Source organism: Tyto alba, unplaced genomic scaffold (assembly GCF_018691265.1).
Source record: "Tyto alba isolate M040663 unplaced genomic scaffold, T.alba_DEE_v4.0 Super-Scaffold_21, whole genome shotgun sequence".
NCBI lineage: Eukaryota > Metazoa > Chordata > Aves > Strigiformes > Tytonidae > Tyto > Tyto alba.
Window position 1 is genome coordinate 4,383,628 of NW_024881295.1, and position 24,787 is coordinate 4,408,414.

Consider the following 24,787-nt stretch of genomic DNA (forward strand, 5'->3'; position numbering starts at 1 on the left):
GGTAGGAAATAAGTATTTTCAATATCAGTAGGTTTCCATAGCATTTGAGTAACTATTAGGCTAAATAGGCCACTAAACTGACATTTTCAACTCTAAGGACTGGAAAACCTTGAAGACAGGTTATCTGATTAAATTTTGGACATAAGCACACGTGTGCAAACATTTGGACTATTAAACCTTTATGCCTGCTTCTGAGGCTTCATTGTTTTAAGCTGCCATTCCTTGATTGAATCTTCGTGAGCACACACTATTCATTTAGCCATCCCACTTCCTCCTTTTACCCGAGCACCTAAATATTCCAATAAAAAAAGTGAAGAGAGCCTTGTGTGTGCTCTCCACCTAAAACACAGCTGCAGCTGAGAAAATACTCGTCTTTTTCATGTGTGCACTTTAATCACTCCAGCCGAACTCCCTCCCTTCTCCTGCTTCCCCGTGCAGTTATCCATAACCGTACTGGAACATATTGTAAATTCCAGGCTCTATATTTCATTTACACACGCTGCTGTATAAAATGTTGATTTTTGGTGTTAATGTGAGCATTTTTTTATTCGGTCATCAATGACATACTTGGGTAAAAGTTGATGGCTTTTCCACAAGAGGTTCTTATTTGACTGATTGAATTAAATGCGGATGGGAGTTATTTGCATACATATTTCCCTTTAGCTTATTTTTTTTCCTATTTTTAATAAAATTAATAAAATGGAGTTATACTAAGAGTAGCATAAACATGAGTATGTATTATTTTATGATTTTTTTGTGGGAGGAAAAAAAAGACTTATGCAGTGGCTAGACTTAAGAAAAAAGAAAAAAAAAATGCAAAGATGAAATGAGTTAAAGGCTTCCACCTGACTGGGCAAAGAATATTATAGGTGTGTTTTGTTTTCTTTTTCTCAGACAACAGGGACAAGTGTGGAATAATGGAATGATGCTACTGACTTGAGCAGAGATATTAGATAGTACAAGTCCAGCTTAAAATCAGTAATTATATTACATGCCATTTCTTGACAGTGCAGTTACTGCATGTTAAATGCTTTCCCTAGTATTACTGTGGCAATTTGAATTGCCAGGAATATCCTTTACCGCTAACAAAACAGGAAGAGACTAACATATCAGTAAGAAGAATCTGGCCGGTACTCTTGTTTCCTTACTCTGTGCTCCGCTTCCTGGAAGATAATTTGAGTTGCAGTGCTGCCTACAGCCCCTCTCCACTGGTACATTTGTCAGTGCAGTGTGGCTCTGGCTCTGCCTCTGGAGTAGGTTCAGTGCCCCAGAAAAAAGCTGATGCTCTGTGTTTTTCCACACTTGTCTCCTGATCCTTCAACGGGTCACAGCAAATGTCCTAACAGTTTATGGCAGCTGTTCTGTTCAAAGGATATGCAGCTTTGCTTTCCCTTTATTTCCTCATAGGAGTTCAGAGGAGGGTTGCTGAGAAAAATGGAAGGCTGAAGCTCAAAGCTGATTGCTAGATAGGGTAGCCAAGGGTATTTATTAGCTCTGTTTTGTTTAAGCCTGATGTGGCTGTAACTTTTTTGAAGTAATGGTTTGTTCCTACTTATTGTTTTTGGTTTTGATTTCATTAGAGGAGTTTATCCCTGGTTTTCCGTTGATGCCAAATGGCTTTCCAGGTTTATAAAATCTGCTGAGAATCTTCCATCATGTATTTCTTCCTTCACCACTTGCAGGAGAAGGGGAAAAATACTGCTGGGAGCCTAAACAGAAAAGTTTTGCAGGATCCTTATGAGTATAATTCCATTTTGAAAGCAAGGGGTCTGGAAAATTTCAGAAAGCTGGAGAAAGATCTCAAATCGACATACAGATGGATGTCAGACATCAGGAGCATATTTGACATACTGTTTAATTTGCAAGGTTTTTTTTGCAGATTTTTACTGGTCCACGTTTTGTCCACAACAAATCCTCAACGTCTTTAGTTGCCATTTTGGTGAGAACAAGTATTTTTTTTTCACACTCCAGAAAATCGCTGCTTTTTTTTTCTTTGCCAGAAGGTAAATGTGAGGCAATAAATTTAAGGCTCTGAAAAGCGTTTATGTGCATAGGAGGAAAAGAAGGCAGGTTAGGGCTTTTTTAAAGGTGAATTTAGTGAGGTGAAGCTTGATTAGCCTTGACAGCCATGAAAATGGATAACTTCTATCTTTCATTAGAGGTATACACAACAACACTGTAAGCTTCCTTATTTTTCATTTTTTTGGAGGGACCACCTATAGAGCTGTGATGTTTGTCCAGTTTCCATGCTCTTTTGGTCTTTGGCCTGTCTGAGGCTGCCAACAAATGTGTTAATTGCTGTGGTTTTGGTAATGTGGACACCTGTCCAGGACAAAATGCACTGAGATCAGTAATTAATTTCAAATTTATTGAACATGTAGGTTCCTATTTCTTCCTCCTTCCTGTCAACAATTTATTTTTCCTTTCCATAGACCGTGCAACCTTATTGATTTCAGCAGTATTTCCCGTATGTAACCAAGAATGGTTCTTTTTGGTAGCTGAAATAAAATCATAGGTTCTGGAATTTGACTTGAGAATCAAAGGCCCTCAGACCAGATATCATTTTAATTTCAGCTTTTAAAAGTACTCTCAGAGGATCTTCAAAGAATAACCTAAGTCTAAGAAGTTTTTGCTTCCTCAGCACTTATCTGCTTGTCTCCTTTCTACTCAGATTTTTACCTTAAGTGTCCCCGTGACCTAATATGCAGTTTCTGTAGAAATGATTCTTCCATTACCATCAGTGTTATCTGTTAGGACTGACATTAAGTAAACTGCCACTGAGAGGCAGAAGCATGCTTTTAATGCAGTTGGATGGTGTGTTTGTTTTAATTTGAATCGCTGTGGATATCTTCCTTTGTCTAAGGGTAAATTACAACTTTGTCAACCAAATTATATAAGCTACGCTTTCTAAATGTGTTTCTTTCTCTAAGACTGTGAACACATATATTTCTGAGGTGGAGCTCAGACACTTTAGTCTGCACATAAGGATGTGGAACTATTTTCTTCAGAAATGCTCTTTCATTTCAAGCTTTGGTACTAACTGTCTACCTAATTACAGAAATAAGTGCTCATGACTTCACAGTCTATTGCAAAGCTTCAGTGCTATTCCTCCAGCAGGTCTAGTAGGTCTATATAGATAGTGTTGTGCTTCTTTGGTGGAAATAAGAGATCCGTAATTAGAGACTAGAAAACAAATGTTACTGAGTGATGATACCAAGAACCTGATAAAAATGTAGACAATTTAGTGTGAGAGAGCATTTTGTAAGGTTCCTGAAATGCAAGGCTTTCCTTTGAAGGTTGTTCTTGAATTGTGTTTTGACTATTATACCTGAATAAATGTTTGGATTTAGACAGAGTACAAACTTAGAAGTACTACTTGAAGAAGCTTTAGATAATACATTAATTAAAAAAACCCAAACTAGTGGAGCTAATTTGCTGTGTGTTTTCTTGTGCTTATGCCTTGCACTGTGCTGTAAACTTTCCTAGCTTTCTACTAATCCTTGATTTTAGTCAGGCTGAGAGTGCCATGAAAACAGAGGAAGACTGTGCATATTTTCTTGGTTCTCATTCCAGGCAAAACAAGGTGGTAGAAGTCAGTACAGAAATGTTAACATAACTTTGTTAAAAATCAAAACTGACATGAAGTTTTGCATATTAGTGTATAATTTTTCTTATCTGTTTCTCAGCTTTGAAATACTTTGGTCTCTGCAGCCGTTCAGAATGTCAGTTTTAAAGACATGTTGGTATTGTTTTTCAGTGAAAATTGTGATTTAAGTGTATTCACTCTTTGGGTGCTTTAGAATTCCCCAGGTGCAGATTGCAAGGATGTTTAACTTAAAATACAAATATTTTCCAAAGCTGAAATTTATGTAGTAGGTGTTTGGTGACTCTGAGTTACTGGATACAGTTTGGGTTGGAGCAAAGCCTAGAATCTGCATTTTGGTTGTGCTAGCCTATTGCAATGGTGGAAGAAAACAAGGAGAGAAGGAACAAAGATCTCAACAAATCTGACCATGTTGTGATCTTTAATAATCTGCTCTCTTTAGAAGCACCTCATAGTATACTGAGCCTTGGTTATACACGAGTGCTTTACAATACTGTGCTATAGAGGGAAGCAATACTACAGTATAGATCGTTCATTTATTTTATACTCTGTATATGTACTAATTGCCTCAGTTGCCGAGGTGAGCAGCTCTGATACCAGCATGATTTGCAGCTCTGGTGCAGTGCACAGTGGTGGGTCCTGAACCTGGGGAATCTCAGGGGGAGTCGAAGGACCCACCAAGAGCCTGCAGCTCACACAACAGCGGCTGATGGGACCTGGGTGGGGCCAAGCTTTCCCCTCCCCTGTCCTCCCCCCAAAAAAAAGAAACCCCTGGGTAGGGCTAGCAACCAGGGCAGGCAACCAGGGCATGGACGCAGCAGCTTGTACAGAGGAAGGGCGCTGTAGTTCTGCTGGCTCGACCGGGCAGCCATGGTACCCACCTAGCAGAAGGCCATGTCCTCTCTAAACTCCGCACCTCCCACAAGTGTCACAGCTTCCCAGACAGAGCTCCGGTGGGAACATGGTGCACCCCGCGTGTCAGGCTGCAGGGTGGGCCCAGTACGCAGGCTGGACCCGCTTTGGGAAGTCTGCTGCCTCCATGGGGCCTGGGTTAAAGATGTGAAGAGAAGACTTCCTACCCTGGTGCGGCCCTCAGGTTATTATCCATTATTGATTTTTCCTGTAGGCAGCAATGAAGTTGCAATAAGTCCAAGGGCAATCAAGAGAGACTTCAGGCTGGTTAAGGGATCAGGAGCACAAGTACTGTTCTCCTCTATCCTTCCAGTTGCAGGGTATGATGAGGGAAGAAATAGGAAGACCCAACAGATCACTGCCTGGCTTTGAGCCTGGTGTCACCAGCAGAACTTGGGGTTTTTTGATCATGGGTCTGTCTACATGACACCAGGCCTGCTGGCGACAGATGGGGCACACCTGTCTTAACAGAGGAAAAGGATCTTTGCACAGGAGTTAGCAGGGCTCATCAAAAGAGCTTTAAACTAGATTTGAAGGGGGAAAGGGATAAAACCAGACTTGCTAAAGATAATCCTGGGGTTGACATGACAATGTTTGAGGGGCAGTGTGCTAGCAAGGTCCTTCAGTCTGCTCCACCATGTGCTGAGTACACTGGAGCACATTTAATATGTCTCTATACTAATGAGAGCAGCACGAGGAATAAACAAGAGGAGCTAGAAGCTTTGGCCTAGTCCCAGAGGTACAACATCACTGGCATAAGTGAACCCTGGTGGGATGAGATCTTTGGCTGGGGTGCCATGATGGATGGTTATAGGCTCTTCAGGAGCAATAGGCAGGTCTGGCAAGGTGGGGGGGCGTGGCACTGTATATAAAAGAGGGGGGTTGGATTGTATGGTGCTTACAGTTGGTGATGACATGGTTAAGAGCCTTTGGGTAAAGATGAAAGGGAAAGCAAGTAAAGTGGATGTTGTTGTTTAGGAGTTTACTATCAACCGAATGAAAGGATATCTCTAGATCAGCCGCCTTTGTTCTTATGGGTGATTTTAACTTCCCAGACATCAACTGGGAATATCATACAGTGGACACAAATTCGTCCAGTAAATTTCTGAAGCATGTTGAAGATGATAACTTCTTGGTTAGCTGATTAGGAAAGGTGCCCTCCTAGATTTGTTGTTTATAAACAGGCAGGGACTTGTGAAGAAACTGGTGATTGGTGGCTATCATGGTCAAAGTGACTATGAAGTATTTAAGTTTCAAAAGTTGATGATAAGAGAAAAACTGCCAGCAAATCCTTGATCCTGGATATGGGGAGAGCAGACTTTGGGCTGCTGATGGAGCTACTTAGTAAGATTCCCTGGGAATCTGCTTTTGAAGGTATTGGAGTCCATGAATGCCGATCATTTTGTAAGAGCCATCTCTTAAGAGCACATGAGCAGGCAATTCCAAAGTATTGGAAGTCAAGCAAGTGGGGCAGAAGGCTGGCTTGGCTGAGCAGGGATCTTCTTCTAGAACTTAGGCAAAAAGGGAAGTGTACAGGCATTGTCAGCAAGGACAGGTGACACAGGAGGACTACAGAGATGCTGTTCAGCACAGCAGGGAGAAAATTTGTGTGGCCAAAGCCCGTTTAGAGTTCAAGTTGGCCATCACTATGAAGGACAACAAAAAGGACTTTTTAAAATATGTTAATAGCAAAAGGAGAATCAGAGATATCACTGGGCCGTTGCTTGATGAGGTCAGTCACCTCACAAATAAGGATGCAGACAAAAGGGAGACAAAGCAGTCAATACACTGGAGGGAAGGGAAGCCATCCAGAGGGACTTTGACAGGCTTGAGAGGTGGGCCCCTGCCAACCTCATGAAAGTCAACAAGGCCAAGTGAAAGGTCCTGCACATGGGTTGATGCAATCCCATTCACAAGTACAGGCTGGGCAGAGAATGGATTGAGAACAGCCCTGCAGAGAAGGACTTGGGCGTGTTGGTTGATGAGAAGCTCAACATGACCTGACAGTGTGCATTTGCAGCCCAGAAAGCCAACCATATTCTTGGCTGCATCAAAAAAAGTGTGACCAGCAGGCTGAGGGAGGTGATTCTCCCCCTCTCTGCTCTCGTGAGACCCCTCCTGCAGTACTGTGTCCAGCTCTGAAGGCCGCAACATAAGAAGGACATGGACCTTCTCAAATGGGTCCAGAGGAGGCCACAAAGATGATCAGGGGGCCAGAGCACCTCCCTTATGAGGACAGGCTGAGCGAGTTGGGATTGTTCAGCCTGGAGAAGAGAAGGCTCTGGGGAGACCTTATAGTGGCCTTCCAGTACTGAAAGGGGGCTACAGGAAAGGTGGGGAGGGACTCTTTATCAGGGAGTGTAGTGATAGGACAAGGGGTAACGGTTTTAAACTGCAAGAGGGTAGATTTAAATTAGATATAAGGAAGAAATTCTTTACTGTGAGGGTGGTGAGAGACTGGAACAGGTTTCCCAGAGAAGCTGTGGCTGCCCCCTCCCTGGAAGGGCTCAAGGCCAGGTTGGACTGGGCTCTGAGCAACCTGGTCTAGTGGAAGGTGTCGCTGCCCATGGCAGGGAGGTGGAACTAGATGATCTTCAAAGTCCATTCCAACTCAAAGCATTCTATGATTCTATGATATGATTTAATGCCTTCTTCACCTCTGTCTTCAACACTGATGATAGGCCCTGAGAATCCCAGAGCCCTGTGTTGGAAGATCATGACTATGGGGATGATAAACTCCCAGCCAACCCTGAACTTGTTCAAGAATTGCTGCTCTGGCTGGGTGTGCATGAATCTATGGGGCCTGATAGGATTCATCCCAGGGTACTGAAAAAGCTGGTCAATGTCATCAGGGGACTTATCTTCATTGGGAGTCTTGAGAGGTCCCAGTTAACTGAAAGCTGGCAAATGTTGTCCCAGTTTTCAAGAAGGATAAGAAGGAAGACCCTGGTGGTTACAGGCTTGTCAGCTTCAATTCAGTGCCTGGTAAAATTATGGAGAAGGTTATTCTGGGAGTTACTGAAAAACACTTGAGAGACAACACAGTCAATGGTCATAGCCAGCATATTATGAGGGGAAAGTCCTGCTTAACTAACTTAATTTCCTTTTATGACAAGGTCACCCATAGTTGATCAAGGGAAGTCAGTAGTTGTGGTGGTTTTGGAGTTTAGCAAAGCTTTTAATACTGTCTCTCACAGTGTCCTTCTGATTAAAACATCCAGCACACAACTAGACAAGTCCATAATATGCTGGGTGAGCCATTGGCTGATCGGTTGGGCTCAAAGGGTTATAATAAATGGGGGGTTACATCAGGTTGGTGGCCAGTCACCAGTGGGGTTCCCCAGGGCTCAATTCTAGGGCCAGTGCTTAGTGTTTTTATAAGTGATCTGAACGCAGGAATCAAACGTACATTAAGTAACTTTGCCACTGATACTAAACTAGGAGGAGCTGTGGACTCCCCTGAGGATATTGAGGCTTTACAGAGAGATCTGGATAGACTAGAGAGCTGGGCAATCACCAACTGTATGAAACGTAACAAAAGCAAGTGCTGGATTCTCTACCTGAGACGGGGCAATCCTGGTTATACATACAGATTGGGGGATGAGAGGCTGGAGAGAAGCCCTGTGGAAAGAGATCTGGGGGTTTCGGTTGATGGCAAGTTGAGTGTGAGTCAACAGCATGCCCTGGCAGCCTAAAAGGCCAACCATGTCCTGCGGTGCATCCAGCACAGCATAGCTAGCAGGTCAAGGGAGGTGACTGTCCTATTCTGCACTGCACTGATGTGGCCCCACCTTCAGCAGTTTAGGATGCCTCAATGTAAGAAGGGCATCATACTATTCGAGTGTCCAGAAGAGGGTGACCAAGATGGTGAAAAGCCTCGAGGACAAGACCTCTGTGGAGCGGCTGGGGTCATTTGGTTTGTTTAGCTTGGAGAAGAGAATGCTGAGGGGTGACCTCATTGCAGTCTACAACTTCTTTGAGATGGGCAGTGGAGGGGGAGGTGCCGATCTCCCTCTGGTGAGCAGTGATAGGACATGAGGAAATGGAATGAAGGTGCATCAGGGGAAGTTGGGATTGGACATAAGGAAAAAGTTCTTCACTGAGAGGGTGGTCGGTCACTGGAATGGGCTCCCCAGGGAGCACCAAGTCTGACAGAGTTCAAGGAATGTCTGGAGGATGCTCTGAGTCCTACGATTTAGTTTTAAGTAGTCCTGCGAGGAGCAGGGAGTTGGACTTGATGATCCTTCCAACTTAAGATATTGTATGATTCTGTGATTCTATTTCGAATATGCAAAGGTTGATATTACACTTTCTGTTTTTATGTTTATAAATTCTGTTTCATGATCTAGAAATGTTTCATATACTTGTCAGTTTTATGAATTACATGCTTGTACCCTCCCTCCATTTCTTTTTTTTAATTAAATTTTGGAAAGAAACAAAAGAAAATTGTTTTTTTCCCTATGATGTACTGATGGAATGGAGCTTAAGCCATCCTTTTATTCATGCAAGTCACATTCAGGATCAAATTATATCTCCCTTCTACATACTAGCTGGCATATGCATATAAAAAGTGAACACATTAGGCACAACACTTTTTATTGCATCTCTCATCTCAACAGTCTCATTTGTATTAATCACAGGAATAAATTAGATGTGCAAACTGTAGTCTGAATGAAAAAAACTGATATTTTGTCCTTTTAATTCTGATAGGAAATAGTTCTGGTTGTGTTTTTTGGTGCTGAATATGTGGTCCGATTGTGGTCTGCAGGCTGCAGGAGTAAGTATGTTGGCTTCCAGGGAAGAATACGGTTTGCCAGAAAGCCAATATCAATTATCGGTAAGATTTAAACTTTTTTTTTTTTTTTCCTTTGCTATTTTCATCCATTTTAAAGTAAAGACATCAACTACTGCAGAGACCATATAGCAATTCTTATGTCTATCACTCAAGCATTTATCTGCTTTGTGAACCTATGCAATTTTTTCTTTTGGATTGCTGGAACTGAACATTTAAAATATGGCTGTGAGACACAGGCAAATACCAGCTTAAGAAAGGCAAAACTGTAAAGTGAAGAAATCTTTACTACATCTACTTGTGTACTTCGAGAAAATTGGCAAGATTTTGAACAGAAAAAGTGTGAGTATAAACTGGGAAAAACATGGAAATGTGCAAAGTATAACTCAGGAAAAATTTCCCAGGATAGTACTAAAGTTAAGCTGTTTTAGTTGGTTCAAGGGACTATTTTGGGTAGCATCTCTGGAGTAGGAGAGAGTTTAGGGGGAGAAGTGATTAATAGAACCTGTGGAATGGTGAGGGATTAATAAACGGTGGTGTTTGGACAAAACTGAACTAGACCATAAAATCAGTGTTTCAGTTTTAAGCCTGTGATTTTATACAGATTCCAGTAGAGCTGCAAATTTTGTGTTATTCAAACATCAACTCATTGAGTTTTAAATAGAGGAAAGTGGGAAAGGTGAAAAGGTGAGAGAACGAGCTAATGTTTCCTTAACCATCTGTAACTTTATGAAACCTGGTGCAAAACCTCAGGAAGTAACATATTCTACTATACATCTAGATATGGGTAGTGAATATTGTGATGAGGTATTGTACTCAGTTTTGGGTTATTGAGAAAGAAGTGTTTCATTACATACAAACAAATTCTTCAGCTGCTTCTGGAGCTGATCTAGTTTCATGATCTAAGCGTGAAGCCGATAGGTTACCTTTTTCCTCCTAATCATGTTCTTGACTTCTCTTTCAGTAAAGAAATGCTTCTTAGGTAGGTATATTATAGTACACAGGTGCAGGAGAAAATGTGGCAGTCCCATTAAACTGTGATTTCAACTTGATAGTGGTTCTGTATACTCATATTGTGCATCTACTGCATTGAAAATTAATGGTTGTATAGCCCTTGGAGAAGATATGGTGTTTTTTGTTAAGAAAATCTAAGAATGACTACAGCTGTGTGGTACCAGTACTGCTTTTACATCTAAAATTTCCCTAAGAAAACAATATGTTTAAAGTCAAGATTTGTTTTTACATATCAAATGCAGATGGAACTGTGTCTACACGAATCCAAATAGATAAACTTGGGAAATGCATTTGCTTTGAACGATAGAATTATACTGACTCATCCTGTAATTTTCAAATCAACAAGAAAAAAATGCAAACACTAGAAAAAGAAATTGAAGGATTAGAACAGAATGTAAAAAATAAGGTATTCATTTTACTTCTGCAATAATACAAAGTTCTTTATTTTAATATGATAAAGGATCATTGAAATGTCTTTGATATCAGAGAGATTTCTTTTATGGGGTTTTGTCCACCCTAGAATTTGGATTCATTCTTAGAAAGTTCAACTTGGGTGGCCTTTTATCTCCTCTCTAATTGTAAATAAAAATAATTTTGGTGCTTATTACCAGAAAGAGATTTAGTAGTCAAGCCTAGTTATTACTTTCTTTTATAAATTTGTTTAATATTATTGCATTCCATGATGCATAAAATAGTGTGTTAATATGCAACTTCTATAATTGGGAAGGAAAATGTTAAGAAAGGACACAGTATTTCTTGAGTGGTGTTTTAAAATTTTATCTAAAATGGAAAATGATGCAACTTCTCTACCTTATAAATATTTTTTTTTTATTTCTTAGGTAGATTTTCAAAAGTTAGCCTAATTTTTCTCCTATTTGAAGACAGATTATAGGTGATTAAATGTGTGAGAACACACAATTCTGTAACTAAAGAACCTGTCATAAGGCATAGATTGAATTAATTCCCAGCATATCAAGAATCCCTAGAAAAATCACTTTGTCTCTCCATGCTTCGTCATTCTCTAGTTCACAGAATGAGCATGCTTAAAGAGTATGTGGTGCTCATGTATTATGGCAGCAGCAGTAATAGTGATACCTTTCCTAAATACTGATTTAGCACTTCCATTACTTACTGTTTCTGTAGGGTTAGGTTAGGAGCTAAATGCTTCTGAAATCTCAGCCTAGTTAGGGTTTTATTAAAGGCATGTACTAAGCACAGACAAAACCAACAGAATGTCCTTTCACAACCTTGTTTATCCTCTGGTTGTTGCAGAAGATGTCACAAAGAACCAGTTTATGAATTAACTTTTGTTTCTCCTGGTTTTGACAACATGTGGTTTGAAAGACATAAGGGGGACATAAGTTAATGATGTAAAGACCTGAGTCCACATATGTGTGTCCGTCTCATATTGTCCTTAAGTAAAGGACAATAGAACTTTATTTATGAGCACCTTTAATTGGTTATGTAAATAGCTCTGGAAAAGCATCAATACCTGGTATGTAAAGCTCCAGTTACCTTGTATAGACACAATCTATGAAGTACCTATAGAACACAAAAGTTCAGGAAAAAAGAATGTGATGTAAATAAAATTCAAATGTGTGCATATAATCTGTTTAATTTAAGTCCTTATGGACATCATATAATCTTTAGACTACTAAGAACACAAGTTGAGGGCTATCTACATTCTGTAAAGTACTGTGGCAACTAAAAATACAAATGCAAATATTTTTACTCTTTTAAATTTAAAAAGGATTAATTGCTTTTAATCAAAAAGCTGAGAATTGCATACTGGAAAGTAAACCTGTGAGAACATTAGAAACAAGTCAGCAGTATGCTCAAAAAAACCAGTACTTAGGTAAGCTGCATTAGAGGTGTTGCTATGCCCTCTGCTGAAGTTTAGGCATAACTAAGTAATATTTCACTGGCAAGCCAATTTTTTAGATAAAAATGACAGCTGTTTGGAATTTCTCAAGCATTCAGAACCTAAGAGTAAGCTGTGGGGACAGTGGACTAGCAATGGCAAAGATTTTCAAAGCTCTGTACTACACATGCTAAATTGCAGGGAATGTGATTTATGTAGGTCTGTCATCTAGTAAGTGGGTAGAATGTTTGAGAAGGATATCCACATATCACTGTTTTTAAATTACCGGAATTCAAGTTTTAAAATACCAAGGCTTCCTGACACTTTTTTTTTTTTTTTTTTTAAATAACATAAATACTAATATAATGCTAATCTAAATACTAATGTTTGTTAGAGTTGAAAAAGTTATTTAAACAATTGTTGGCTCTTTATCCTAATATTTTCCATGCCAAATGTCTGCTTCAGTTTGAGTCTTCTGGTGACATTTCATGCAAAATGTTTAAACTGTTCCTGAAAAAGGCAATTCTGGCAATTTCTTACGGAGAAGCACTAGCACCTTCACGCTTTGAAACAGATACTTGAAACTTAATGAGAAAATAGGTTTTTGATTGTCACTGAAAATCAACTCCAAGCTGACTAACAAGCCTGTGAAAAATTGGTAGCTTGTTTATGCTTGAAATGCCCTGGTAGAGAATGCTCTTACATTCTTCAAAGATTCAATCTGCAGTGAGCCTGCACAATTAAAATTTCAGGTTTCTCTGAGCAGCAGTGCTGGGGCTGGAAGTGGAAAATCTGTTGATTTTGGGGTTTATAGTGCTCTTCCTGAAACTGCCTGGGTTACAAGGAAAGGGAAAATACCAGGCTTGTAATGCTGAGGTGAAGTGGTGGGGTAGGAGGAACGGACTGGGACAGGCAGGCTCAGTGAAATGGCAGGAGGATGGATGCTGACGTAAGGGTCTGGGAGAAGGATGTATAAAGAGACTGACAAGAAAGCAAGAGGTTGAAGGAAAAAAGTAAGGGCTGAAAATACGTGGGATTGAAAGGTAGCAGTGTAAGGGCAGAAGGATATGCTGAAGATCCAGAGTGTAAAATAGGACTGTCTGAACCAGTAAACTGGGATTAATATGAGAAACCTAAAGATTGGAAACTGGCATGAAAAGTAGGAACAGAGAGGAAGCAGCGATAGAAGGGCAGGTTTTGGGGGGTAAAAATGAAATACCTCAACCATGTAGAACACACTTACAGAGAAGTGGAAAGTACAAATGAAAAAATCTATGTTACTGTCACTACCTGACTGAAACTCATTTCCTAAGTGTCAGTCTTCTGCTCCTTCAGTGCTGGTCATCGGATAGATATGTGTATGTCTGATAATTTATTAAGGACATCGGGTGCATCATTTTCTTAAGGGCAAAGATCTGTTACTATGAAGCGACGGGAAGAAAACCCTCCCTAATTTCTGAGGATTTACAAATGTATGTTCACACACATACATGACAAAGAAACAGCATAAATGTGGTTTGGAAGGTCAGATGCTCAAAAGTTAAGATTATCCCAAAATGGAAGCTCTTTCTGTAGCCTTAATTTATCCCTCCCTATGTTTATTTTCATTTTCATAAATGTACTGTCTTTAAACTGTTTGAGTGCTATCCCTTGGGGAGGAATCCTGATTTGACAGCAAAAATCAGGCTGACACTGGAAATTAATCCAAGTCAGAGTGCAGGATACTCTTGGTTGTAGAACTACATGGTTGTGAATGAGGCAGGAGAATGTTTAAAGAAGAGGAAAAAAGTTACCCTTGTTGAAGGCAACTGTTGTTGCCTCAGAAGTTGGATTCTATCCTGCATCTTGCCTAGGCATCACACAGAAACTCTGTGGCAGTCATTTAAATCAGTTTTCACAAGTGTGCCTCATTTTTTGGATGTCCAAATGAAGACTTTGAAGTCAGGTTACAGAGGTTCTGAGCTCTCGCAGCTGCAAGTGAAGTCAGCAGGCACTGTTTTTTTTGAAGTGCTATATAACATTAAATTTTCTGAAGAATAAAGTACTGCCTGTTTAAAACTGGCAAGGAAAATTTACCAAAACTTTTCCTCATTCTGTCTACGTTTGCTACCCATTTATAATACTATCCTTTATTTTCTGGTTAGAATTTGAAAGTGAAGCATTTGGATGCTTTTGGATGCTCTAAAGAGGATTACCACAGAAATGCTCAGGAGGAAATTAGAAAAATGTCTTCTCAGAATAATGTTGGATAATAACATTATTAATGTTCAATAATTAAAAGTAATAGACCTGTTCACTGAACTAGGATAAGAGATAATAAGAGATGCTGGCAGTGTGAACACTGTCCATCATTTGCATTGTATAATGCTGGAACTGTGTAAACTGTGGAGTTGTGGAAAAAAAAAAATGGAACTCTGGAAACAATTATTTTTTCATACAATTAAAGAGCATATCACAAAGTAAATCGACAACTCTGATTCTTTTTAGGCAACCTTTGTTCTGACAGTTCCCTAAACCAGGAAAGCTTGGCTTTACAGTTTTGACACAATTTTTAAACTAAGTATATGTGTGTGTATATGCGTATGGTACTCGACTTCATGCATTTCATTATTGATTGAAGCAAATCCTTACTTTTCCTCTTAAATCAAGAGCCTTGATCCAAAATGTGAATTTGTTTCTAGGGTGTGCATATGTCTTTGCCTTTGTTGTTTTTGTGGCAAGCTGCCTGATCTGTCAAGACCTTTAAAATTAAATTTCCATAGATTCATTATGGAAGAAACTGTAGTCATTGTTTTTTTTTTTTTTTTATGTGAAACTATTATATTAACTTACTGCCCACCAAATTTAAGTTAACTTAATTTCTTTTTTTAAAGTGCTTTATTCAGTCTGTATTTGTCATGTGTTTCAGTGCTAAGTGCTAACATTTAATACATTCTTCTTTTTTTTTTTTTTTTTTTTTTTAACAGATCTAATTGTGGTAGTAGCCTCAATTATTGTTCTTAGCATAGGATCGAATGGGCAGGTGTTTGCCACCTCTGCAATAAGGTATGTTCTTCTAGTGACTGTAGCTCTTCACAGCCGCAGATGTTATTAGATGTATATCTAATTTCCAAATTTCAAAATTAGATGTAGATGTAATTTTCCAAACACAGGAGAAGTTATTATATTGAAACACTGGACAGAGGAAGACTGTCTTATTGTGCTTGGTCACTGGTTGGGCAATGAGAGTGCAGACACAAGGCATATGAAGAATGGTGGGAATGCTGAAGCCAAGAGGAAAAAACTAGAGAAACACTATGTCCTGTATAAAACATCAAACAGCTCTCTTTCTGAGACAAAAGAGTATTACAGAACATTGGTTTATTTAAGAAGTAATCCAGACAGCACTTAACTCAGTACTTTTAGAGTATGAGTAATTACTTTGTTTAAAGAGTAATTATGGCTTGGTGGATTTGTTTGGCACAAGTAACTCATACCATGCATGAACCAGAAACATTTGATGTCTACAATGTTTGTTCAGCTTGCATCAAGTACTGTAAGCATGTCTTGGGAAGTGAAGTGGACAAATAGAAGAAAAGAATGATGAGCAGAGTAGGTGTACTTCCCACTCCTTCTAACTTAACTTGCAAGATGTGCTGCGTGTTCTGTTACAAGCCCTGATTTCCAACACAGTCTAATCACTGGGAAGTGAGAACGTACAGTACTGTCTAAACTGTCTAGCTGTGTAGACAGACACTGGAGGGACTTACATGTGTGAAGTATTTTTAAGGTAACTATTACCATAGAACATTAATGCTTACATGATGATAAAGACTCACACAGGCAGCATGAATGTGATTTATCAGCTCTTATGGGAGAAGAGGAGGGTGAATGTGAAGATTCCAAAGATTTTGTTTAATTTAACTAGAAGTGTAGGAAGAACTTTAATGAAAAGAACCGCTCTGTGTTTATATGTGAATCCAGGTGGCTTTGGGCTCAGTGCAGCCATTCCCAGGGTTAGTTTATACAGTCCCTGTCCTACAACTCAGAATGCTTTCTGATAGAGAAGCTTAACCCACATTTCCGCAATGTTGTTATTGACCCATTGAAAAACCAGCTGGGTCAGGCAAGTCTTAGTCCTATCACATTTCATCAGAACTGTGATGTGAGTGGCTGTTTTTGAATAAAGGAGGAATAAATCTCATATCCTTGCCTTTGCTTTTAAGGTATACTGTTAAGGTTCTCCCTGGACGTCCCTTAAATCCCAGCAATCCCAGAAAATGTGGGTGCATGCATTGTAGATTGTTTTCTTGTAGAATGAAGTTGCAAGCTCCAGACCCACCAGATATGACAGGTAGACATTTTGATCCCTGCAGCACACAGTGAGACTGAAACCTAGTAACACTGCAGTTCACAGCAGTCTTATAGCCTTTTGTCCTTACTGTTTTAAGTTCACCAAATTGATAAAAAAAATAGTCTTCTTTCCAACCAATTTATTTTCTCTTTTCAGAGGAAATGGGTTGTGCCTTTTCAGAGGCTGTGTATCTGGAGTTTCTTGTTCCCTATTTTGTTTTTTAAATCTATATTTGCAAAACTGTCAGCCCATAACATGCATGTCAGCACTTGGCAGTAACATAGCTGTAACCATCTCAGATACATCAGAAACGGGACAATCAAGAACTTCCGTTAGGTCAAAGCATCAAGAGGAGTATCTGATAACTGTACAGGGGAGCTACATGTTGATATCTCCCCTCTTGACATAAGCAGCCAATGATCTATGACATTATGTAAGTCTGTTGGCTCTCACATATTTGGTAGTCTTGTAAGTCTTCTTGGGCTCAAGTTTTAATTAACAGGTTTTAAGTGGATATTTTAAAGTTTCCAGGTAATTAAAATTATTATTCCAGTGGCTTATCAAAGAAATAACAAAACATGGTGTTCATATATCCTGTCAGTAGTATGTGATTTGATAGTCAGGATTATTGTGTGCTTTCCAAAAACAGTGAGAAGTATTTGATCGTTTGACTGTCAGCCGTTAAAGCTCAAAAAACCTGCTTTCTGAATAAAGAAGTTGGGTCTTCCAGAAGACAGTATGTCTTCCCAGTCTGAGTAGCACCAGTGACTGAAGGATGGTACCATGCTATTTCCTGCCTATTGGTGTAACCCAGACAAAAATGCAGCCACAGTGGAACTGAAATAAGAATATTGAATTGAAAAATAAAAACAACAACAAAATTTTAAGGATAGCTAAAAAGAGCTAAAAATATTTTAATGAAAAATTTTCAGACATATGAATTCAACATTCATCCTTTCCTGCTCTTCATGGTTTTGCTTCAGTGATAAGATAGTAAGATGGGTGTAGGCAAACAGAGTTCATTGTCAAAATAGTGACTAGAATGAAGTATTTCCATTGAATAAAATTCTGCTGAAAACCCATATGGATAATTATCTTTGTTTAGTTGAAAATAGTTGGAGTTTAAGATTCAATTGTACTCCTAAAATCACATAGGACTGTAACTATTTCCAATTAGTCGTCTTCTGTAACTTACACAAAAAGGTCTTCAGTAATATGATGTTTGATTCACATTTTGCTTTTGGCAAATAGGGAAAAATGTTGGCTCATATTTATGCTAGCAAAGCTTGAAGCACTGGTTTTGCTTGGAAAGGAAACATTTGAGAATCATAATCAGGTAAAATAGGAAAGTTTCATCTGAGTTTGAAAGCATATATTTTAGACTTTTTTTTTTTTTTAAAAACTAATTGTTCTCCTAGTCAGTATTTCTGAATATATTTGAATATAATGAAATGTGATCTATACATACTATCTACTGAGATGCCCCAAGTCTAAGATTCAACCCTAGCCAGGGTCAATGCTATCACAGACCTCTAATATGGCAGTATGTTAGTGAATACAGTCAACTATGTATATATACAGCAGTATTGTTCTCAATCATTACTTCTATTTAATGTCCTGTATTTCTTACAGGGGAATCCGGTTTCTCCAGATACTTCGCATGCTTCATGTAGATCGGCAGGGTGGCACTTGGCGACTATTAGGATCAGTTGTTTTCATACATCGTCAGGTACTACATCTTTAAAGATCCCCAGCATTTTGTTTACTTTAGTACATGCTTTTCATAGACTTTAAATCATAGTCTGGTTTAAACGAACAGTTACTGCTGCAAGAGAAAAAATACTTTTAAAGTCCATTATGTGTTTCTTTTAAATTTTAAAGCTTTTAAAATGTGAACACTATTCTTCAGATCAGTGACTAACAGGCCATCAACATCAGTATTTTGTTTGGAAATTAACTGTTGTACTCTTTGATGTTATCCTTGAATATAATTTATTAACTGCAGTTATGTGGGGTGCCTTTCATATTGCAAATACTGTCCACTGTCTTCACAGATGTGTTCCTAGCTTGGTTGTTCTGTGGAAGAACAACTACTAGTGGAAAAGCCTTGACAAAACAAGTCAATTATTTAAATAATTATATTTTCACAGCCTGAATAAGGAGTTTTCTAATCCATTCTATAAATAAAAATACTGTGTTATGATAATATGCAAGAAGAGTTACTTTTTCAAGGGGGTAGTCACAGAGGTAAACTTGGCTGTAAATAGTTATATGTCCACTAAAGCTTTGAAACAGTCATTCTTTATAAAAGTTCATTAAGTAGGAAAAGCTTAAATGTTTTAGTGCAGACTTTTCAAAATTTCCATTTGAAGGCTTCTTTTCAGGGCTTCATGGAATCTCTTGATGTAAAGGTGATGTAACTTTATGAACATAATCATAATCTTTTATCATTAGCCTTTTAATCTTGCATATCATACCGTACTGTGAAGGGATAATACTGTGCTATGAAACTTTACATCAGGCTTGTAAGGGTGGTTCCTTTAAACTACACTTTATGAGTGTAGATTTGTTCTCCAGATATTGACAACTAGCTATAGATTTCCACACAGACATTGTTTCATTTGCTATTAAAAAAACTGTTGTTCTAGGGCAGAGAATGGGAGGTGCTTAATCCAAAAGGTTAATTTAATATTAGAAGTTACTTTATTTTCTTTATTTTCTTCCCCCCAGTACTGTAGGAAATTTTGTCATGATGGCTGTGCAGTATTGATGAACACTGAAGTGCTCTAGAATAAAGCCCACTTTCGTCCTCTACAACAGGATGACTTAATGCTCCAAGTCTGTGTGGTCTTCATTTATTATGGTTGCATTGCCTGGATATCTGACTAGGGCAGAGCTGATATCCAAATACACTTTCCCAACATTTGCTAACCTTACTGACAGAGGTGTTTGAGAGAATTTTTCCCTGTGGGTGTTCAGAGTTTTAGTCAAGAATCTGGAAATACTATCTCAAAAATATAACACTTAAGTCTTAAATGTCACAAACATAAATAAGTTCAGTGATTTAAAAGGAAAAAAAAATACCCTTGGAGAAGTGAATAAATTCACCTGAAGTTCTGCTAATCCAAAGAAGTGATTATGATGATATATAAAACTACAGATCTGTAGTACTTGTCAAAGCAGATCACCCACTAACACATTAATTAAAAAAAAAAAAAAAATCAAACACACAGTTCTATATTGACATTGGACAAGCATAGCTGAAACCCTAGCATGGTACCAAACGGAAGGGAAAATGGAACCTTTATTCCTGTCCAGACTGTTAAAGAAAGTTTTGTTTAAAAAAAAAACCCAACAAAACAAAAACATCTCAGCTGTTTTTTCTTTACAGGCAGAGTACAAGGTCCTCCTTTATTTGTTGAGTTTGGTACTCTTTCAGAAAAAATGGGACCCTAAACCCCGGAACAATGTGAGAAAATAAATTCACGTCTTTGTGACCTGTGAAAATAACAAGCACTTGGACCTCTGTGGGCCCAGAAGAGCTTAATAAATTGTCACCGATGATTTCCATGTGTTTTGGAATTTTACATATAGCTGTATTAGCTCACTCAGGCCCAATTTGGCTAGGATGCTCTTCTATTTTCAGCAGGTTTAGTTTATACAATCATTTCTCGCCAAAAGCAACAAAACATGAGTCAATATCACATGTGGTGATGGAAAGACATGGAAAAATCATACAGCTTACTGAAAAAGTGAGTTAGCCAATCCAGCTCCAGTTTGTAAGCCTCTCAGTTAGTTTTACTTATTCCTCACCTTGCTTTGTGAGGTCATCTACTGCTTTGAGGAGGGAGTTACTGATGCGTTGTAGATTTGGGGTTTTCCTGTATTTTTCCTAAGCATTGAGTTTTAGATTGTGCCCTTATTGTAATGGAAAATATAAATCTAAGTTAAAAAAATGTGTTGTATCATGTCTCTCAATATTTGTGCATATTTGTTTTTTGTTCTTGATGTTTCCTTTGCATGTATGCATCTGCAAGTCCTGGCTGAAAACGATAATTTTTGTTAGGCAACACTCTTTATTCTTAAGCTCTTATCTATTAAAAAATCATACAAATGTGAAGTTTTAAGGCCTGATTTCTTCAAAATGCTCTTTGCTTTGACATTGTATATCAATTCATACTATTTGACATTGGAGGCACCAACCCATCAAGCATATACCATTTTAAAATCTTCTACGCTCTCTTTTAAATGCAGTATGTATTAGATTGCTGCCATTGTTCTTAATAATTATAGGCATGTAGTATTTTGTCTCTCTATACATATGTAACATCAAGTGACATTTAGCATAAGTCTAAGGCAATTACATTTTCATTTGGATTTTACTTAAAGAAAGTTCAGTCTTTAGATGAATAGAAATGGAGCTGAGAGGTGCCAACGGTGAAATAATGTGTGTAGTTCTGTTGATATTTCAACCACTTTGAAAGGATCTCATAAGACTATGCATAGTACTTCTGAAAAAAATATTTTTCCACCCACTTCTCAAAAAGCCAGCACGTAAGGCAGAAGTATTCCAATTATCATCCACTCTAATTCAGTCCCCTGAGACAAAAATTAAAAGAAAGCAGTGGTGGCCATTCCTCAATAACATGTAAAATCTATTAATATCCGCAATGTAAACAACATGCCAAGTGTAACTAAAAGATTTCTGTTGATGTGGAAGGAAGTCACAAATCTACTAGAGACGAAAGCAGAGTGTTTTCTTTGTAAGCAGGCAACAAGAATTAGTCTCAATGTCTGTTAGTTTCCTATGGATCACTGAATTTACAGACTCAGGTGTTAAAGAGTTTCATCTTGCATTGAAAAAACATTATGTAGGCAAACCAAAAAGTTGTGAAAAAATAGAGAAATGCAAATAGTCAACTATAGATATAAACACGAGGAACTTTTCAGAGCAATGAAGTCATTTCTACAGGTACACAGTGTACTGTTATCATTAGGGAAAAAGGTGACAAAAGACTGGTGAGCCACATGGAAAACAGTGAAAACCCAAGTTTTATTTCCCCTTTCAGCTACCTCATTTAATAAACAGACATGCAAAAAGTTAAGGCTTAGATTAAAAGACTTGCTCATGGGCAAAACTGAGTTCTATCAAAATTAATTATTTAGGTCATTATTAAATTATTAGAGAAAGAACACCTACTTTGCTTTGTGCCAAGATTGCTTAAAAACTTGCTGAACCTAGATTTTAATCAGTGCTACAGCAGAAGGAAGCGTTTATATAGTTCCTGCTGCTGAAAGCAGTTACTAGCTACATTTTCCCAAAAGCTCTTATAAGGAAATGAAAAAAAAAAAAAAACAAAAAAACCACAAAAAAACAAACCCCAAACAACAAACCACAAATTGAAGGACATTTGGTGATAAAACCTGAACCTTCCCTCACAAACAGTTTAAGAAACATAGGTAGAGTTTTACAGAAAATCTGTGAAAACCTGACACACTTTATAAGTAGAGGAAACCCTTCTTAGACAGGTTTTAATTTTAAATGTATTTTATGTGGGAATATTTTAATTTCTGTATTGGTTTGAATCTAAGAAAAGAAAAATAATTCTGTCAAGAGTTTAAGGAAGATGCCAATGAAGATGTAGTAGGACAATGTTTCGTAATAAAGATGACTAAATATGTGCAAAAAAAAAAAAAAAAGGAAAAATACGTGTTAACTATTGAAGCATGTAAACTTTAAGTAATTAAAATAAGCTATTTTCCCTCATAATGAGGTATTGGATTATCCTGAGAGGTAGGTGAAGGTCTCATTTGATTACGATATAGCACTACTTTTATAAACTTTACACATTTTTGCATCTGTGACACCACACATTTTGGCTTGTTTATATGGGCAGTCACATTTTTCCTGAAGACTGTAACAATCCTGTATCTAAATCACATCAGTTACGATACAACTTTCCTATCCAAAAATCTATAGAGAAACTGGTACGTTCAGAAAGACTATATCATGCCCTAAGAAAAGTCCCTTCAAATAAACTGGCTTAGCCTCAAACAGTCTTTGTTTTTCAGGACTGAAGTAGAGGTTACACCTACTAACATATTTTATCTTAACATGAAACTGTTATGGCATCAATATTCAGTCTTAAGCAATCTAAATATCAGATACACAAGTTAACTGCTTAGCTATGGTCATAATCACAAGAGATGGTTGTTCTTAACTGTTATTTTAGCATACTGTTCATAAAGTGCATTTCTAAAACTGTTTTACTGTTTTTAAAATGTATTAACTTTGGTATTCTGAGTGGACAGTTAAATGGAATGATTCTCCTTCACAAGACATAAAACAGGAGAAATGTCCCACCCTATATCTAGCTGTCCAAATGATCACGTATAAGTGATGGCCTCTTGATTTCTTCAGTCTGATATGAACAGAAATCGAGCCACTGAACTACCTGTTTTACTGGAAGAAAATTTCATACCTGAAATATAACTTATTAATTTTTCTACTGTGATGCAAAAAACCCTAGATATTTACAATGTTTTACAATGGTAGAATATATATGATGTAAACCTTTGCACTTGTTTGCTTTCTCTTTTAATAGGAACTCATAACCACGTTATACATTGGATTCTTGGGATTAATTTTTTCATCCTATTTTGTTTATCTTGCTGAGAAGGATGCAGTTGATGAGGATGGAAAGACAGGTTTCTCCAGCTACGCTGATGCCCTTTGGTGGGGTGTGGTAAGTCTTTACCAACAAAATGCATGTGCAAACTTAGTGTGCAAGATTTACTGTTGAAGTTGTGATCTTTTTAAAAAAATCTGTCATTTCTTTCTTTGAAGAACATATTTCTGTAGGGAAGTTCAAAAAACTTTTAAAAAGGATACAATAAAAATATATAATAAACGCAAATAAATTACTTTGTTTTCAAACTTTATTGTGAAAGCATGATACCAAGTCCTTAGCAAAGGACACTGAATGTTTACGGATATAAAAAGTCCACATGGAAATCCACATTTCAAAAAGAGTATAAATACCCTCCAAAACTTATACCACTTCTTTTAAACTCTACTGTTATCTGCAAAAGTTGCATAACTTTAAAAGTACATTCTATTTGTGGAAGTTGGGTTAATGACTATTTGTTTTGATCTTTTTGTGTAAAGCTCACTCTCTCAGTGATAATGCAGACCTTGATTCAGGTTACAGGTTCCTGGGTTTTTTTAATAATTCCATGATTCACTGTAAAGGTAAATAGCTCCATCAAAAGCAGCTGGCAAAACTTCACAGATTCTTCAACTACTCCGATATCAATCATCAGTCAGGGTCAGTGCAAATCTTTGGCGAAATAAAGAAAAAAATATCATTAAGGGGGAACTGGGGTTTTGAGAGCATTGTGGTAATTATTGTGTGCATGTCCAGAATGATTTGAAAAAGGGATAGCTATGAAGAGAATAAGAGACCAGATTGTTTCTATACTCCTTCCATACTGCTCTTCTTATCATGTTTCTTACTGTGACTCAAGCTTTCCTTACATATTAGCTGTTGCATGAACCATGTCTTCTCTTGTGGTCCATTTTCCCCCCTAGAGAACCTCATATATTTTATGGGTTGGCTGTCTCATTATGACAAACTCAAGGAGATCCATCACGTCAGTGTTAGTGACAGAGAAGAATGAGAGGACTAGAACAGATGCAGAGCCACCAACTTCCAGAGAGAGAAGGATATATTTCAAGAGTGATTTGAAACACAATAAACTGGATTTGTTCTTAGATGATAGACTTGAAAAATGACAGCATAGTTATTGGGCCATAAACCAATTGTTATCTGCATCCAAATAAACTGGTGAGTAAGTCTGGGAAGGCCAACAAAGAATTCCTCATAGATATATCTTTCTCATCCTTAATTTAGATGCTGTGTTAGCCTCTACTTCAATGAAGTATCCAGAAACATAGATTATATTACATGTAGCCCGAGTTACCACTTTTTAAGTGGTTGAGTATAAAGATCTTTTAAACATTAAATTCCTGTCATTAGGTTGTCAGGCATTCATTTCATTTGCAGAGTATCACCTATAGCTGTGCAAGACAGTACAAACCGAGAAGAATCTAGTGAAAAAGAAGAATCCACTAAATGGCCAGATGTACCTGATTATCTAATGTGCTGGGAAGAAATGAAACCATGAATTAGCCCATACAACAATCACCTGTTTAAGCCTCAATAGACATATGATAAAATTTTCAGAACATAAAACCTCATGGTTACAGAC

The 24,787-nt window shown here is 37.9% G+C and overlaps 1 protein-coding gene across 1 annotated transcript in view; it reads left to right on the top strand.

The window, feature by feature from the left end:
• LOC104358588 (potassium voltage-gated channel subfamily KQT member 1) overlaps nt 1-24,787 on the top strand; it is a 503,557-nt gene that overhangs the window by 34,459 nt on the left and 444,311 nt on the right. The window contains exons 3-6 of the mRNA XM_032995036.2: nt 9,227-9,353; nt 15,150-15,228; nt 18,149-18,245; nt 23,122-23,262. Coding sequence (XP_032850927.2) covers nt 9,227-9,353; nt 15,150-15,228; nt 18,149-18,245; nt 23,122-23,262 — 444 coding nt within the window. The remainder of the gene's footprint in view (nt 1-9,226; nt 9,354-15,149; nt 15,229-18,148; nt 18,246-23,121; nt 23,263-24,787) is intronic.